Genomic DNA, 19,054 nt, shown 5'->3' with positions numbered 1-19,054 from the left:
GGAGGGAAAAAAAGTTGTTAACAGCCGGCCGTGTATCGGTACATTAGAACCGATAGAAATACCACCGCGTCGCCCGTGGCAAATCGACGAATCTTTTAGAGACCCGTTAAGGACGTATTCATTCGTAGGTTCTTTTTCTTCTTTTTTCCGTGCTTACGATTGTATTTTCTTTCTCAAATTTGTAGTCTCGTCGTATATCGGGAGAAACGTTTCAGAAAATAGAGCTATTTCTATTAAACATTTAAAGATGTTTGTCGGTCTTCGATCTCGTTTAATACACAGTGTCCCCGGATTAAAGGATCGAACTGCAAACGGTAAAACGTTTCACGGTGCCTTCACGGAATGCGAGCTTGACATTTTAAGGAAACTCAATTTATCTCTTCGAATTTCGACAAGATCCTTATCTCGGCCTTAGTTGGAGGGAACGGCGCTATTAGTCATTCTTTCCCTCGACGATCCATCTTTCGTGAAAATGTTTCTTCCGTCCATTCTTCAACAGTCGTCTAAAGCCACGTGTATCGACGATAAAGAGAGATACAAAGCGAGTGTTTCTGGTAAAACCGTACCTACGACGTTATTTTCTTATTTCTATTCGTACCGTTTTGATCCAGTAAAAGCACGATTGTAATGAAAATGGAGTGTACGGCAGGAATGTAGAGGCAGAGGACGGCTCCCAAACGGCTATAATGCCCGCTTTGTTTCCCTCGTGACCGTTTACCGATTACGTGGCTTCGGCCCTCGAAGAAGTGCACCTCTGTCTAGGCGGAGGAGGGAGAGGAGAACCACTCGATTCTATTCTCGCGCTTTTGCGTTGCGAGTGACGTTGATGTGTGCCAAGTGCCTGCTTTCACGTACACATGACGTAAAGTATGAATGATTCCGTTAACTCGGATGTTGGCTCGCGAGTTGTTGCCCGAGGAGATTATTCCTCGAAAGGAAGGAGAGAGAGAGAGAAGAGGGGAAGGGTGGTGAATCGTGAGCCGGCCTCCCTGAGAATTTTCACGATTGAACGTTGCCGGGTTTACGACGACGGTGAGCGTTCCGCGGACGAATGAGCGATTCGCGTTGTTGAAAACATTATGAACGCCTCCGATTTTTATCCCCGGCTAATCCCGATGATTGAACGCTCGAACGGACGAGCAGCGGCGAGATTGATGGGCGAACGTGATGCGAGACGGTCCCACGTAACGGATGTTGTTGCGATTCGTGTGTTGCCCGCTTCCGATTATCCAAAGAGTAGATCGTAGATCGGTAGAAATTAGTTTTCTTATTTAAGCTCGTGAAATCAAGAATGCTGAACGTTCAATAAGAGAAAAAAGATAAACTCTACATTTATGTTAAAGATCGTTTCTAGTAGAAATTAGTTTTGTTATTTAATCTAGTGAAATCTAGGAATGCTGGGCCGAGTTCAACTCGATTCGAGCTTGTCGAGCAAAAGTGAACTTTACTTTCCAGTTTTGCAAACATCGTTTTGAATTGAAAATAGTTTTGTACTTGAACCTCGATCTCGTGAAATCAAGAATGCTGAGCCAAGTTCAACAAGAGAAAAAAGATAAACTCTATTTTTATGTTAAAGATCGTTTCAAGTAAAAATTAGTTTTCTTATTTAATTTCGTGAAATCAAAAATGCTGAGTAAACTCTACTTTCCACTTTTATAAACAACATTTTGAATTGAAATTAGTTTTGTACTTGAACCTTGATTTCAAAGTGAAATCAAGAATGCTGAGCGTTCAACAAGAGAAAAAAGATAAATTCATTTATATTAAAAATAAAAATTAGTCAGGTTTCTTATTTAATCTCGTGAAATCAAGAATGTTGAGCCAAGTTCAACAAAAGAAAAAAGATAAATTCTACATTTATATTAAAGTTTCAAATAAAAAAAAAAATTAGTCAGGTTTCTTATTTAATCTCGTGAAATCAAGAATGTTGAGCCGAGTTCAACTTAATTCGACTTATCAAGGTGATAAACTCTACTTTGAATATTTTGCGATGCTAAATAAAAGGAAAAAGATGTAGAGAAACTTGGACACTTTTACTCTCGTGACCTTGTCAAGAATTAAGATCCCTTTTAGATTATAATTCGGCAAAACTGTATCGTCACAAATGGGGACATCCTTCCCTTGCATCGTGAATAACAATTGGCATTCGTTGCGCGTGACCCGGTTTGATTCGGCCGTTGCCACACCTTGGCGGACGGGGAAAGCCCTGGTGACGGGCTGGTGAATCGTAGATCGGATGACGGATAAACCGGGCGAACGATCGTCCCACCCGATGATGGATCCGTTCTTTATTCGCTCATATCCCTCCCCTCCCCCCCCAGTGTGCGTGGCGTCCGTCCACGCAACTGGCCCCAACCGTCGTGCGTACACCTTACACATATTTTCAATCACCATCTCCGCGCACCGCCGTTCTACGGTTTTATCTCGATTATAGTTCCGAGATGGCAATTGAGTCGGCCGTGAAAGCGGTATAATTCCATCGCCCCTCCATCCAGATGGATAATAATCGCGTTACGATACAGTAATGACACGATTGCCGCGCCATCGATATTTTTGATTCTAGATTAATGTGACGCAATCGAATATTATACAGTTTTATTATTTCGTGAAATAGTAAATGCTCGATTGAAAAATAATCGTTGAATAAAATTTTGTAGTTCATAAAGTAATATTTTTCTCTCTTTTAGAATCAACGTTTCGATTATAATAAGTTTCTCGTTGAAAAGAATCTGATTCTATTCCTTTTTCTAGCAACGTATGTATTAGCTTAACTTATGATATTTGAGAAAAAAGAGTGGCAATATCTCAGGCATACGAGAGAGGCCTCTTGAAACCGTGGAGCAGAGGCGAAGAATCCCTTCGTGTAGCGCACGAAACAATGACCAATCGCGTTGCCAAACTCGAGTTCCACTTTGGCCCAGTGGTCGGCGCCACCGGCGCGGTCGCTTCGATTAACTCGTTACAGCGGTTGACTAAATTGGAAAGATTCGAAATACAAGCTTTAGTTTCACTTTAGTTTCTTCGTTTAATCGAAGTAACGAGATGATTTACGCCCGATTAAGGCGGCTCGGTCTCGCGTTATCGTTTTATAAAAGGGAGTCGGAACGATTAACGGTGAACGTCTCGCGCGGTAAATTACGACGTGTTTTCGTCGAGAAAGCGTACGATAGCGCCGTGTATCGGCCACTTCGTAGAAATACCTGTCCTGTGAAAACAAGCCTATAAATACGCGAATTAATACGGTTCTGAAAGCGAAATGGACGGTGTTTTTCGAAACACAGGTGTACCACAATTGCAAACAAATAATCCGATAATAGATAAATATATATATATTGAAAAGTATATACGGAAAATGAATCGTCTGTCGATATTGTGATTAAAGAAATACGTAGGGAGGTGGAAATATTTGGAGACAAAGTTGCGCCAACAATTTTACCGATTCGGCGAGGAAACTATAGCGTCGTAAATTTTTGAGGGACACTCGTCGGTCGCTTTCGGAACGCGATCTTTGTTTACACGAGCATTTAGGAGAGTCGAGGATCGGGCTTAAATATCTTTTGACAACCGACCGAGTCGGACGCGCGACGCAGGGTGCAAGGGGTCTCACGGGTTCTCGAAAGCGCTCGTAAAGGGGCGAGTAAAAGTGATTTGCCGTCGTGCAGCAAACCTCGAACCCTTCCGACCCATCGTCGTATATCTCTCGTTTCTTTTTAATCGCGCGTGTCTATCTGGAAAAATTTGACCGTAAATAAAGTTGAATTAAATTAAATTTTATAGTTGCTTGGGGTACAGGAGGAAAATTGGCGCTCGTCCAAGCCAATTAACTCGTTACACGCGCACGCATCTTTTTTTTTTTTCATTTGCAATTAAATCGTCGTTCTTTTGATCGATATTTATCGTCTCGAGTTAAGAGAAACGAAACGAGGGAAATTGAAGAATTTGAAGAAAAAATACGGGCCATTAATTAAACCGTCCCAAATGGAATCCAAAGAAGCGAGCATTCCGGGAAAGGACGGCGGAAACCGCATCGCTATTAAGACATTAAGATCCCTCTGCGGTCTGCTTAATTGCCCAGGTATATAGTTGCGGTTTCCTTATGATTTATTCGGCGCGACTATTTCCACAGCTGGTAGCGAGAGCTGGACGAGGATAAAAATCTGTGAATATATAATGACGAAGCTGCGGGATATATCGAGCCATCAGGTAGTCGGAGGTGGCCTATCGAGCGGCGCTCTTAAAAATCTCCTCCATCGCGCCACTTTTATTTACGACCGACTAATTTCTCGAGTAATCGCGCGAAATCTTCCACCGCTCATTTTCATCCGCAAAAACCCTCGACTCGAGGATCCAACATCCAAGAAACATTTCTTCGCATAAATTCGATATGAATAAAAATCTCCACTCTCTCTCAGAAAGAAGGGAAAGGAAGGAAAATCGATCGATTCGCTCGATCTTTTCTAAAGGCAAAAAGAGACGAAAGGAGGAGATAGAAATAGAGCCTAAAAAAACTAAAAGCGACGAGATAACCTTAAAAGCTTGTAATTGTCGATGCCTCCCTCTCCTCGACAGTTACAAAGCGGCCGATTAACGGTAAAAACGAGCAGCAAACCGAATAATAACTCGAGAAGAGGAGGGAATAGAGAATCAAGAATAAAAGAATCGGTTACCTTGGGGCGAGAGAAGAGAAGAGAAGAACGAGAGGGAGAGGAGCGGCGTGCGAGGACGATGATCACGGATTTCGCCCGCGGAGGCGAAAAAACCGAGGCCGATTAAAATTGGCGCTGCGTGGTGGCGGGCGACGGCTCAATTATCGCGAGGCATCCGTTCCAGGGGCGCACACGAGCGTGTAAACGGCCGCAGAGCGAGGGACGGGGCGCCTCCATCGATAAATTATTCCCCTTAATGACATATTTATTGGCCGGCAGATACCGGGAAGCATATCGGTCGGTATAATTCGCCGATTTTCGAGGGTCTCCCTCCCCCCACTCTCTGCCTCTCTGCCCTCTTCGTTCTTCTCCGTTTTTCCCTGAAGGATGATTAAACTCTAGAAAATCAGAGGCCATCTAGAAAATCACGGGAAGAGTAATCGAGATATATAATAATAATATAATAATCGTTCGATCGTTGTTCGTAAGATGAAACGATTAATCTTTTTTCTTTTTCTTCCAACGAGTCTGGAATAATAGATACGCGAGAGCAATATCGTTTAAACTCGAAACGATATTTTTATCGTGGACGAGCTCCTCCTAGAAGAAGAAGGAAAAGGACGGATAAGATCCATGTATTTTATCTTTTCCCTCGACTCGATCTCGAAACAGAACTCGCGAGAAAGTTAACAAGTTCGCATCACCTTCGTTCGGCTGAATAATGGAGAAGAATGTACTTGCTTAACAGAAAGAGAGAGAGAGAGCTTCCTCCTTTTACGTCGCGAAATCTGGAGGAGGAGGAGGGGAGATTGGAGAGTTCTCGCGGAACGTTATCAGACCGCGCGACGCGAATCGTTCCTTAATGATGATTAATGAACGGCGTATTACGTATACGTGTGGTGAACGCGGTTGCGTAACTCCTCTCCGTAATTAGCCAAAGGAGAGTCGTAATTCAAGGATCCGATGGTAGAGAGAGGCAAGAACTGTCCTTTGAACGCCGTTCTCTCTGCTTAATTATTTTGTCGCTAACTGTAAGCACGGCCGCGGCGACGTCCACGCGACGTAATCGGCTGGTACAATACGCATGCGCGCCGATGAATGAGAAATTTTTTCTCCCTTCCCCCCGTTACCTCGCGCGTCACGTCGCCTTGACAACGTGATAAACGCTCGTAATTAAACGTCGCGTGAAATATGGAGAACGAAGAAAGAACTATCGAGAAAGAAAGAGAGAGAGGTTGGACGGCGAGGATGCCAGATTGTATGGAAACGGAAGCGAGTGAATAGCGTCCAATCATCGGCAACCGCGAACGTATCTTCGAGAAAATGGACGTATGCTATGCGATATATAATGGTAATTCGATCGAATAAATGGAAGGAAATACGATTGGCGCCACGTCGTTTTAGCGAAATGAAATTGTTATCGATAAAAGTTACGATCCCCCCCGGTTTTCTTACTTATCATCCTTTGCAAATTACAAGTTAGCCACGGTTACAAATTTATCGGCAATAAAGGTAAATATTTCCGATAAATTTCCCGACCGCGGAAATTGAACGGGGCGATATTATTACGAGATCGAAGGCGCAACAATGAGAGGGAGTTTCTCTTCGATGAATATTTTTTTTCCCCTTCTTTAATCTTATCGTTACCCTCCGTGGATAATTATTACAACATCACTTACTCGAAAACACCGAGTCGAGGTGAAACGAAAAAGAGAGGAATACGCTTTTAATTACGCTTGTTATTAAACACGAATATATAACAATATATATCGCACGAAATATATCCGCGTAAATACGTTCCAAATCACTTAGCACCCGTCCACGATTTTCTCTCTCTCTCTCTCTCTTCTCGAAAGAAGAAGAAGAAGAATGCGAAAATAACGCGGCCGGTTAAAAACGTTAAAACACCCCGGTAGGTCGTTTATTAATAATAAACGTGGCGCGTAGTCGATGAGAAGAACGACTCCGTAATATACGGGTACGGTGCGAAAAGGGGAGGGGAGGGGAGGGGGAGGGTGAAACTCGATGAACCGGCCCTGAAACCATATATTGGATAATTCATAAAAAGCAGTGTGGATATGGGCTGTCAAACAGTCGATACGTATCGGGACGACACCGATGATTAATGCTTCGAACCGATACTCGGTTCGAATCGGATCTGTTCGCGTGTGCGAAGCGAAAACGAGGCAACCGTGATTCGACTCGAAATTAATAGGTTTGCGTAATAGATTTCGAAACGTATTCCGCCGCCTTTTCCCATTTAACGCTTTCGCGTTGGAAAACGACCAGCCACTACGTGTGGTGCACGATGAGAGTCACGATTCGCGAAATCCTCCATATGTTCGAACGAGCAACGCCGCAATTATCGGTTTTACCGAACGAAATGAGAGATAACCGTTCGAATCCGGGGAGAATATTCGAGTTGAAATCTTCGCGCGTTCTTTATTCGATTGAACGTGTTTCGAATCCGTTAAACTATCTTTGAATACGTGCTTTTTAAAACGCAGTCGTCGTCGCGAGAGATGAAGAAAATCAAACTGCGTTTTCACATTCGTGAAATCCTCCAGGTATTCGCACTGAATTTTATCGATTATTTACAGAGTGGAAAAATTTTAAACCGAATGAGATGGATTGGACGCTTTCGAATCTGATTTCGAAAATCTTTTCATCATCTCAAAAGCTACCCTCTGAATGGCATCCCGCTTTTTTCCACACCTGTTTCACCTGAGCCGTGTTCGATGCTCGCATAAATCGTAAATAAATCGGTTGCGTGGATCGGAGGGGGAGAGGGGATGGAGTGTCGCCAGTGGCGGGCAAACACGTGTAAAATGGTGGCGGGATATCGGCGGCGTCCTCGTGCACGTCGACCCCCCACGGACGAGCTTACAAATCAAAAATTAGATTCCGCTGCACGCCACCAGAAGAGAAGCGAGAAAAAATTCATTTAAACGACGGGCCGAGGAAAGGCCGACTACCTGTCGAACCTCGGTAATTCGAAGCTTGAGTAAAAGAGAGAGAGAGGGGCTTGGGCCTCGAGAAAAATGCCATCGTCAAGCGGGAATTTTTCAGGTGCGACAACGAGTAAATCATACCGGTTGTCCGTTTGCATTCCACGCGTAGTTCGCACGTTACGAGAGCATCTGCTTCGTGAAAATTCTCTCATAGGTGCATATTATTGATCAATTAAATTTATTGTTATTTATTTGTTTCATATTTGTTTAATTATTTGAATTCGAGGAATTCGATATGATAAGTTAATAAATATATGTTGAACCGAAATATTAATATTAGTAATAATTTATTTAATATATTTATATTTTATAAAAGAATTTTTCTGTGTTTAGATGTGATTGATTAAATAAGTATAAAGTTAATAGAAAATTTTATTTCTATATTATATTTTCAAAATGTATACTTATTCAAGTTCATTAACTTTAAAATTTAAATAGTTTAAATAAATATTTTTAAAAAAGATTTAAATTAATTTAATCGAAGAGACTCGTACAAGAGGCACTTTCTTTCGAGAAGATAATTATTATTATTTTTGAAAAGCCTCAGTTTTTTCTCGATCTCCAATTTAAAGCGGAAGGAAAGTAACGAGAGAGATACATTGTGAACGGGATATATATATAAAACGTTGGGGAGAGGAAGGTTAAGAACAGACCGAAAGAACTCTGTGGTCGCCACGCAGAATTTATTAACCGGCGGAGTCGTTTCGATGGGTTAAGGTGAAAATACAACCGAGGAATGGGGAGGGACGAGTCCATCCGGTAGTTTTCTTATCGACTCGTTTGAATAAATATGATCCTCCTCCTCCTCCTGCGCGTGGCCGACATTCTGCGCGAAAAAGTACGGCGCATTGTTGCAAATATACCGTCCTTTTTACGATTTCTAAAATTTTTTCGAGACGCGCCCCTCTTCCTCTCCTCGAGGAATGTAAATTGCAACCTGGTGGAAGTTAAATTCACACATACACATATATATATGTACACATCGAGTCAGACAGGTTTCGAACAACGCTCTTTTTAAAATATTTCGGAAAATTTTGTCAATTCGAAAGGGAATAAAATTAATCCGAGGAGAGAAATAAAAGATAGGAGATAGAAGGTTAAGAAGAGGGGTTAATTCAAAAAGAGGGCTAGGTTAATTCAAACTTACACACTCTCGCGTGTTAACTTTTCTGTCTTTCTTCTTTTTCTCTTTCTTTCTTTTCCCTCCAGTTCACACACACAGTTAAGAAAGATAGAGGAGGAGAGAATCGATCGATGGAGTATCACGATGCATTACGAACGAATGGCAAAATAGTCTAACGAGATTAAAACGATCGTGAAATATCGAGAGATCCCTTCGATCTCTGCGGTTAATGGCCAACCCGAAGATCGAACGATCATCTTGCCATTTATCCCTCGGCCATTTTGCCACCGAGAACAACAATTTCTGGATCGAATCTTGTAGAAGTGAATATCGTAGCAATAAAAATTTCCATTCCTTCGTTATCGAACTGATAATCGATATATATAAATATACATCTTCGAGGGGATTCGAAAGTTGGATGGTCGAACGGATATTTCACGTTTGACGCGAAATCGACAGGCGTACAAAGGGTCGAAACACAACCGAACACAGAAACACGCTCCTTTTTCCACGCTTGATTCGTTTCTGACAGAAGGGAATTCGAGATGAGGGACGTTCTCGAAAAAATCGAAGCGGTTCCCTTTCTTTCTCTCTCTCTCTCTTTCTCCTTTTCCTCTTCTATTCTATAAGGGCAAGCCGAGTTTGTAACCCGACTCGTAAACGACGATGTTCGCGCGCCACGAGAGTTAACGCACGGATTATCCTAGGCGAGAAGAGTGATTGATAACTGTGTTGTTGTGGGCCGGTTATCGGTCGTGGCGTGCGCGTTGTTACGTCCACGTCAGAAAAAGTGACACTGATAGACCGTAGCCCCTCTCCACGCGGCCAGGTTAATTCAAACTTACACGCTCTCGCGTGTTAACTCTTCTCTCTTCTTTTTCTCTTCATTTCACACACACAGTTAGGAGCGAGATGGTGAAGGGAGAAAATGGACAGAATTTTAAGTAACTTTTAAGAATTGTACCATCAAGGTTTTCGATTTAATTATAGGGAAAATTTGTAATAATTACGAGTTATTTGTGCAATTTGCCTCAAAATGTATAATAATGAACAGCTAGTTGAATAAATGTTATTTTGAGTAACTGATTATTTAATCAACTCTATCTAATAAATGTTATTTTGAATAACTGATTATTTAATCAACTCTATCGCTCGAAATTTTTAAAGGTTTCGAATTAAATAAGCGAAGCGTGTAGATTCAACGTTTGATTCCTTAAAGTTAATACTTGAAAGTTGAATTTGATCGAGTTACGAAGATTGGAACAATTTTCAAATACAAAGCTGGAGGCAATGATTCTATGAGGGTTGCGAATAGAAGCAGCCCAAACAAAACTGTTTTCGACGAGTTGGAAAGTAAAGTAAAAATGTCACGTTGCTCGACACATCTTATACTCTCCTCTATTTCTCAATGCGCGCGTTCAGTACCCTTTTTTTTTTTTCTTTCTTTCTTTCCTCTCGAACGGAGCCTTTGTCCGCGAGCATCGACGAGCTGGAACACGACGTTTCGACGCGCGATGCGACCAATAGAATAACGCACAATGGGGAGGTATTGTAAAAAACGATTTTTAGAAACGGTTGCGTTTTCGACGAGGCGACACGCTCTGAGAAACGCTCTCACGCTTTCCAACGAGTTTTTTTTTTTTATTGAGCAGCCTAGAAATTAAAATATCAAACACGATGTAAAAAGGAAAAACATCTGTTTGTTAATCGTTCAAGATCCTGAATATCGTAGCAAGGATCGTTTTTAATTAAGAAAAAAAACGATCGAATAACTCTTTATTTTCCCTCGTTTACGGGAGCCGTAAAATGAGCTGTAAAATCGACTTGATTCCGCGGAAAACGCTCTCGATTAAGCTCGATTAAGCTGAGACTAATCTGAGAAACGTTCGATGAAAGGATTAAGATATCGTCTTCGTATATTCGACGACCGGTCGAAAGCGAGAGATCCGAGCTGTGAGAATCGCGGCCTGGAAACTGGTTAAATGGACTTCTCCTTTTTTCTTTCTCCCCTGTCGAGAAGTGGTTCGTGGAAAATCGTCGCGAAAAGAAACCTCGTTCCGAAGAAGAGCGTTATATAAGTTTGAACGTTGACAACAGTCATTCGTAACGTTCTTCTACAGCGATTCCAACCATTCATAATCGTTCTCGTCGTTTTTTAATTATTTCGTCATCTGATATGTTCGAAATATTGATATATCGCGGCTAATTCGACTCGACATCTATTATTTCATTGGCGGAAACAAGTCGTCTCGTGTGATTTAGATTAGGTTAATTCAGAAACGCCTATTTTCACGCGCATTCCTATCACTAATTCAAAGTCGTATTTAAACGTACGATCTCAGAGTATTCTCTATAGATATAAAAATTTTTCTACTTCTCTCGACTCGACATCTATTATTTCATTGGCGGAAACAAGTCGTCTCATGCGATTGCTTAATTCAGAAACGCCTATTTTCACGCGCGTTCCTATCACTAATCCAAACTCGTATTTAAACGTACGATCTCAGAGTATTCTCTATAGATATAAAAATTTTTCTATTTCTAACATGCACAGACTAATTACAATTTAAGTAAATTGAGATAAAAGTAAATAATTTCGAAAATATCTCAGATCTTGGATGATTATCCAATTTCATAAATTTATAAATGAATATATTTTACGATTTTGAGCGTCCAAAGTGTAGAATCTCTATTATTACGTCACCAGATGATTGAACAAAGCGATCCTTCTAGCGAAGGTTCCTTTCGACCCAGTGAATAATATACCGCTTTCAGTATCTCTCTTCCGATTACGTTAATTTCTCGTCTCGTTACCGGCCGAGAATCCCAGCCGAGATCAGCGGTGTTGATCCGTCCCAGAAATAATGGGCAAGTTGGCGTACATAAAAGTTTGCCGGGGATCCCGCTGAGCGGAAACCGGACGCGGTGGACCAATTACGTGGAGGTTTCTCGCGGAGCGTAGACCTCGCTCGGATAATTTTACGTTCGAAACATTCGTATACGTATTCAAACGCAATTCTTTTTTTCTCTTTCTTTATATTCAAGTGACGCGTGATTCAACTGTATCGATGGCTTCCTAAGGTTCGTTCGCGGGAAAAAGAAAAGGATATTTTTACGAGTTGCGCCGTTTCGGTCGATAAGAAAGGAAGGAAAAGGAAAAAGAAGGTTCGAAGAGGGAAGGGATAATGGCGGCGTTTACGGGGTAAAAAGATCGAGTTAGAATCGGATACGAAATATCGCCGCTTCGAAAAGCTTTTGCCTTCGGTGGAATAGAGTCATCATCATCATCATCGTCGTCGTCATCATTATTATCATCATCATCATCGATGAGAGGACTCGGTGAAACGGCTCCTCTCCACCGCGTAAAGTATACGAACCGATCCTTTTTACCACCGTCGTCGTTTTCTTTCTCCGCCGCAAAAGAAAACGGCGGTGGATCTTTACGGTTCGATGGCGCGACAGAGAGGAGAATCTCACGGATCCTCGGCTTCATTTACGACGGCGCTCGCCTTCTAATCGCTCCCTTTTTCTTTTTTTTCTTTCTTTTGCAGAAGCTCCTGGAGAACTCGGATGGGTGCTGACTCTAGTGATAGTGTCCTTAGTGTCGGCGGGTATCGGCGCAGTGGTCATGGTCACGCTTCTCCATTGTCGAAGGTACGATAACATTACATACCTTTTCTATCTATCCCCTGAAAAAAAATCTCGAACCCTATTTTATAATTTCCATTCAATCTTGCATAACTGTTTCCAATTCGTTCCAATTCAAATCACGATTCTCAACTTTACCACCGCGAGTGGTGTTATTATTACGATATATCGAATACGCAGAAAGAAAGAGAGAGAGAGAGAGAGAGAGAGAGAGAGAGAGAGAGAGAGAGAGAGAGATTCATCCGGTTGAATTTCGAATCGAGGAGAACGGTAAAACACCTGCGCGCTCCGTTTCCGTGAGATTGATTTCGAAATCCATGCAAAGAGGAAGGAGGAGGAGACGATGGAGGCTCGATACGGATCGGCGATCAGCCAGATCCGCGAAACGATCGCGGTTTAGCTCGGATCGATTCCCGTTAAATTACCACCTACCACCGCAGCGCGTCGAAATGGAGAAGAATCGGATAATAAGGGAGGAGGGGGAGGGTGGGGAACCGGTTGCTAACTAGATCGGTCGATTTGCATCCGAAGGGAAAAAAAAAGTCGGGGAGGAAAGAGGGTTGTTGAGAAACTGGGGACAATCGTTGTTCGACGATAATTTCGCTCCTTCAATCGAGCCATCTTTACACTTGGACAAAGAGTTAGAAAATCTAGTTACTTGTTGAAATAAATATGCTTACTCGTAGCTGTTAAAAGCTGATTGATTTTTCGTGGTAAAGTAATTTTATTAAATTTTGGGAAAAATATTTTTTAAAGCAAACACTTGAGAATTGGAGGATTTCGTAGTTGATGTTAATTCAGATTTTCTAATGGAAAATTTTCTTTTTCTTGTTCGACGATAATTTCGCTCCTCCAAAGACGAATCGAGCCATCAAAGAGTTAGAAAATCTAGTTACTTGTTGAAATAAATATGCTTATTCGTAGCTGTTAAAAGCTGATTGATTTTTTGTGGTAAAGTAAAAATTAAATTTTGGGAAAAATATTTTTTAAAGCAAACACTTGAAGTTGGAGGATTTCGTAGTTGATGTTAATTCAGATTTTCTAATGGAAAATTTTCTTTTTCTTGTTCGACGATAATTTCGCTCCTCCAAAGACGAATCGAGCCATCTGGACAAAGAGTTAGAAAATCTAGTTACTTGTTGAAATAAATATGCTTACTCGTAGTTGTTAAAAGCTGATTGATTTTTTGTGGTAAAGTAAAAATTAAATTTTGGGAAAAATATTTTTTAAAGCAAACACTTGAGAATTGGAGGATTTCGTAGTTGATGTTAATTCAGATTTTCTAATGGAAAATTTTCTTTTTCTGTGTTGCAGATTGAAGAGCGCCGGTGGCAGAGGTAAGTCTCCAATACATGTATACGTTTCTAATTTCATTGCGAATATATAATCTTTGATCGAGACGATAAAAAATTAATACAATAGAACGCCCTGATGCAATTATAGCTTATGATCGATCCACATATTCACAAACATACTCGCAATTATTCCTAAGCAGGGGATATCAATTCAATGTTCCACCCGTCCTTTTCTCCCCCATTCTCCCCCCCCCTCCTCCTCGTTAAAACGTGATATCCTCCCTCTAATAATTCCTTTTCGTGCCTCCTTTGTGGAACGCTCTTTGAAACCTTATCTGTATCCCGAAAACCTTGCCACGTGTAGCGCGATCGACAAAAGGGATCGTAGAGAAAGGGAACGAAATGCTATTATGAAGAAAATTATAACGAGAAAAAAAAGAAACGAATACTCTATGAATTCTATTAACGTACACAAAAAAGAAAAGAGATTGTACAATAAAATAAATTTATCAAAAAAAAAAATTCGATTCCCAGATTGACTAGATCCGGATTGGACACCGAGGGACGCATGGCGTCGATCGAGAAGCGTAGAGGTAGTAGAGCCGTGGCATCGAGTGTCAGAGCCGATTGGAGTTTAATTAGTTGGCATAATGAAGGTCGGCTCACAGCGGTATATTCCGAAGCGAGAGAGAGAGAGAGAGAGAGTAGCTACCTCTCGTGTGCACACACACACACACACACACACGTACACGTTAAAGGGTATAGGACGCGACGGACGAACGACATAAAGGACAGTGAAGCGCGTCTAATTAACTTTCTGATTTAAAATCACCCGCGGCACGATACGATCAACGAGCGAGGAGACCGGCTGCTAGGAGGCCGAGCCGTGGAAGCCAACGGATGGAACCGGGGCAAATAGGAGGAGAGGGGGCGCTACCACCGAGGGGATACAACGAGGGTCACCCGAATTAATTATCCGACACTCGTTTCACCGAACCTCCTTCGAACTCCTTCGTCCTCTCCTCCTCTCCGCCATTTGCCTCTTAAGCGTCCTCCACACCGCAGCGATCGAGTGGCGCCAAATATCGATCGAGCCCTCCCTTCCTCTCCCTCTCGGATAACAATCACGATCTAACGTTGAAATCGTTCGAGCTCATAATTAACGCTTGTACGAGTCGATTTGATCGAGGATAATTAGAACGGAAAGTATAAAGTGTATGTAGATGTGTATATATATAGATATATATCTATATAAGTGTATGTATATGTAAAGAGTTCCATAAGAGGAGATGTGTTTGAAATTTTAAAAAATGTTGGCCGCAGTCTCGTAAATTTTGCTATTAAGGAGGCAGTAAATTACGGGAGGCATGGCATACGTGTTTTCCCCTCGTACTACCTACCTACCTACCGAGATTCTATTTTTGTCCTTTTCATCCGTTTCTATTAATTACGTTAAAACCGCAACGATCGTCGCCAGTCACGAGCTGTCCTGCGTGTAAACGTGCCAACGATGAAATTATAGGTGTACTCGAATATGGATGTAATTGGAATTTCTAGCGGCGCGCGACTGCGTTGCGCGGCGACCAATTTCACAGAGGAGGTGGGGGAGAAAAAAGGAAAAGGGGAAAAGAAAACGAATTAACGGAAAACATCGTTGAAGCGTAGAGCCGTACGTAATCGGCACGAATCGGCAAGGGGACGAGGGAGACGTTAATGGACGGAGCTAAAACTGGCTGTTACGCAAAAAAAAAAGGGGGGAAAAAGAACGCAATGGCGATTCGCTTTAATCGGCTCTTCTCTGTATCCGTCGAAAAAAATATTCTCCATCGTCTTTTCAATCGAGAAAAAAATAAACAAACGAATCGATTCGAGCGATCGCGTGCTTAAAAAAAAAAATCTCATCTTCATCGCGTCGATGAAAATTTTGTTTGACGCGTGAAGTGCCAAGGAAAGAACATCAACCGTGTATCTTCGGCCGTGTAATAACGAGCACGCCGCTTTACCCGATTAATGCATCCAATGTCGACCAATTAATATTCCAATAACTGTCCAATCCGGTAAATCACGCGGGTTAAGAAGATCGAGGCTGAAAGCGACAGCCTGAAAGAGAGAGACCTGGATCCGGTCACCACCGTCAAATGAATGTGTAACGTTAATCACCGATGGAATCGAGCACGTATAATCTGGCGATAAGTTTCGTGGATAGAGAGGAAGGAGAAATTTTTGCGACGTCTTTGGATCTTTGGATTATGAACTGGGCGAAAATCTACGCGCGCCATGTTACGCGAGAACCGATAAATCGACACCGTCTTATTTACGATATATCGATATAAACGGCTTAACGCTTACCGCTCAATGTTAAATTGCAGGCGAACGGAGTCGTGTTCCACGATAAATAACGCGATTACCAACCGACGACTCGTCCCGTAATCGATTGCGTTCGGAATTCCATTCTAGCTTCACTCGGGCGCAAATGAAGTCGCGTTTATCCTCCTTTTTCGCATGATGAAGTATCTCGTAAGAATAGCTCGTAATGAATGGAAGGTTGATTAGGGAGAAGGGTGATCAGCAATTGAAATCCTTCTCTCCCGTTTGTAAACGAATAATTTTTGATCCGAGACAAATCTTTCTTCTTCTTCTTCTTTTTATTCTTCTCTCGTTCCTTTTTCGATCGATGAAAACGTTATAATTCTCGATTGAACGGAAAATACGCGAGAAAATTCGCGTCTCCCATTACCGGGTAATCTCGTGCTCAGATGCTAATTATGTAAATTACGGTGTAACGGCTCGTTATAAATATCCACGGATGGTAAGTTGAGAAAAAAAAGGGAAAAGTTAAAGTTTCGTCCGTACGCGGCTCTGCACGTCACTCTGCTCTTCATTCCGTGAGCAATTATCCTCGCCGTATACCTATACCTTCTCGGAAGAAAATAGCGTCTAGACGAGGCACGAGAGAAGAGATTATACTCGTTACACGCGTGCACGCCGTTGGTGTAAGAGCACGGCGATAAACGAGAACCAGTCTTCTCTATCTCCTCTGGCTTCGAGTGACAGGACGTTCCACACGACGCTCTGTTCGAGACGACGAAAACTCCCGGACAACGATCCATCGCGAGCCAACAGGACAGGATATTTCCCATAATCTCGTTTTTCTCCCATGTCCGTTTACACACGAGCGTGAGCCGGTACCTCTGATCTATCAATTCCGAATTCCTTTCTTTCTATTTCCCTCCTCTTCCCACCCGTTTCTCTTTCTCCCACCGTGCTTCTCAATCCATCCCAAACCTCGCTTCTATAAGCGCCATGACAGCACGATGACGGGCGCACAATGAGGCCATACAGAAAACAGCCGCTTTTTTCCCTCCCCCCTTCTCTCTTTCTCCCTCTTTCTCTAAATCTCGTGTCATAATGCGGTGATTCGGGTCCTTGTATATACAGGAGGTAATATATATCTATGCACGTGAGCGTATATAACGTAACAGGATTCTGTCCAACCTCACCTGGCACTTGACGAGCTTCGTTTTCGATTCGACCCCACTCCACGATGAAACTCGAGCACAACGTATTCTCTCGTTCAACGGATTTTCCAAGCCTCGCGTGGGATAATATATATATATATATTATTTCGTTGTTTGCAGCGAATTGTTGCAACGTCGCCGTGGACGATACGAACGCTCAGGAAGCCAGTGGCCCGGGTAGCGGGGGAGGAGCAGGAGGTGGAGTGGCGGTTATACCAGATCGGCCGCCTCTCGAACTCGACAAACTGCCACCTTATCACGATGTCGCTCCTAGTCCTGGTACGTATCCCCTTAAATACATCCGTTACAAGGTAAAATAGAGATCGATAGTTATCGACTGGATTCGCTATTGAGAAGTCTTCGCTAGGACCACCTATCTTCATTCTACGCTTTGTTAACAATTCCAACACCACGCATAGTAATAGAAGAGCTACAATTTGAATATAATCGTTCAAGAGTGGAAAAATTATCGTTACAAATCTACAACTATCGATACTTAGAATATTCTATGTTTAATGCATCGAGGTTAACGCACGAATTCGTCCATTTTGGATTAGTACACGACGACAGAGACGCGCGAAAACGAGCGAGATCTTCTTTCTCACCGACGAACGGTACGCTTAACCTATCCTTTGGAATTCGGTTTAAAGTTTTAAACTACGCGATAGGTGGATAATTGGCACGAAGGAAATGAGAGTTGCGCGACTTTTATGGAATGTGGTGTGATGTGATTCAAGGGCACAATGTGTGGTCGTGGTTAGGCTCGCGACGCGGCGGCGGTGCACCGGGAGTCGTGACGACGCCTCTGTCGCTTCCGCAACACAGACGAGCGATGAATCTCCCCGTGGAGAACCACTACACCCACATGCAAACGGACGAGGCTTTGTACGCAGAACTGGACTCTCAGGCCGCGAGCTACGCGAGCGATCTCCAGCTACAAATGAGAGAAAGCTCGACGTACGGGACGACTTCCGGCGGCCAGGACGACGAGTACCACGAGCTCGACGCCGCTAGGTTACATCGTCATTACGGCGGTAGCAACGGGGACGGATCTCTGCAGAGGGACACGCTTCGTACGCGCCACAGCAAAAGGTAAATTAATTTATCCATCCTCGATTCTTTCAAATTATTAAATATCAAATTAAATTTTTCCCTCTCCACAATCTTCTCAATTTCAAAGAACAAGCGTCCATCGATCGTGGAAATTTTTAGAATTTAATTATCCTATTGGGTTGGCAACTAAGTAATTGCGGATTTCAGTTGAAGTTGATGACGACCTAATCAAAGCAATAATCGATTCGGATCAGTACAACTCGTGAGATTGCAGAGAAGCTTCATGTATCGCATACATGCATTGAAAACCGCTTAAAACAACTTGGCTATGTTCAAAAACTCGATACATGGGTTCCTCGCGAACTGAAAGAAAAGCATTTAACGCAATGCGTTAACAGCTGCGATTTGCTAAAGAAACGAAATGAAAATGATCCATTTTTAAAACGATAACTGGCGATGAAAAATGGGTTGTTTACAACAATATCAAGCGGAAAAGATGATGGAGCAGGCCACGTGAACCAGCTCGAACAACATCAAAAGCTGGTATTCGTCGAAAGAAGGTTTTGTTATCAGTTTGATGGGATTACAAAGGAATTGTCTATTTTGAACTCTTACCACCCAACCGAACGATCAATTCTGTTGTCTACATTGAACGACTAACGAAATTAAACAATGCAGTTGAAGAAAAGCGGTCCGAATTGACAAATCGAAAAGGTGTTGTATTCCATCATGACGATGCAAGGCCACACGCATCTTTGGT

At 42.4% G+C, this 19,054-nt stretch overlaps 2 protein-coding genes across 5 annotated transcripts in view; one reads left to right on the top strand and one right to left on the bottom strand.

Annotated features, from left to right (window-relative positions):
* LOC725482 (L-lactate dehydrogenase A-like 6A) overlaps positions 1-17,381 on the bottom strand; it is a 119,979-nt gene extending 102,598 nt beyond the window's left edge. For both annotated transcript variants that reach the window (XM_006569392.3, XM_001121325.5), the window contains exon 1: positions 17,224-17,381. The gene's annotated coding sequence lies outside the window, so the exon portion shown is untranslated. The remainder of the gene's footprint in view (positions 1-17,223) is intronic.
* LOC725408 (TSC22 domain family protein 1) overlaps positions 1-19,054 on the top strand; it is a 76,946-nt gene that overhangs the window by 52,399 nt on the left and 5,493 nt on the right. For 2 of the 3 annotated variants that reach the window (XM_006569388.3, XM_016913041.2), the window contains exons 3-6: positions 12,332-12,434; positions 13,743-13,765; positions 17,362-17,520; positions 17,979-18,333. In XM_006569388.3, the coding sequence (XP_006569451.2) occupies positions 12,332-12,434; positions 13,743-13,765; positions 17,362-17,520; positions 17,979-18,333 (640 nt within the window). The remainder of the gene's footprint in view (positions 1-12,331; positions 12,435-13,742; positions 13,766-17,361; positions 17,521-17,978; positions 18,334-19,054) is intronic. The other variant, XM_016913039.2, reaches the window with a different exon arrangement.

Source organism: Apis mellifera, linkage group LG7 (genome assembly GCF_003254395.2).
Source record: "Apis mellifera strain DH4 linkage group LG7, Amel_HAv3.1, whole genome shotgun sequence".
Lineage (NCBI taxonomy): Eukaryota > Metazoa > Arthropoda > Insecta > Hymenoptera > Apidae > Apis > Apis mellifera.
This window is presented reverse-complemented; position numbering and strand designations above follow the sequence as displayed.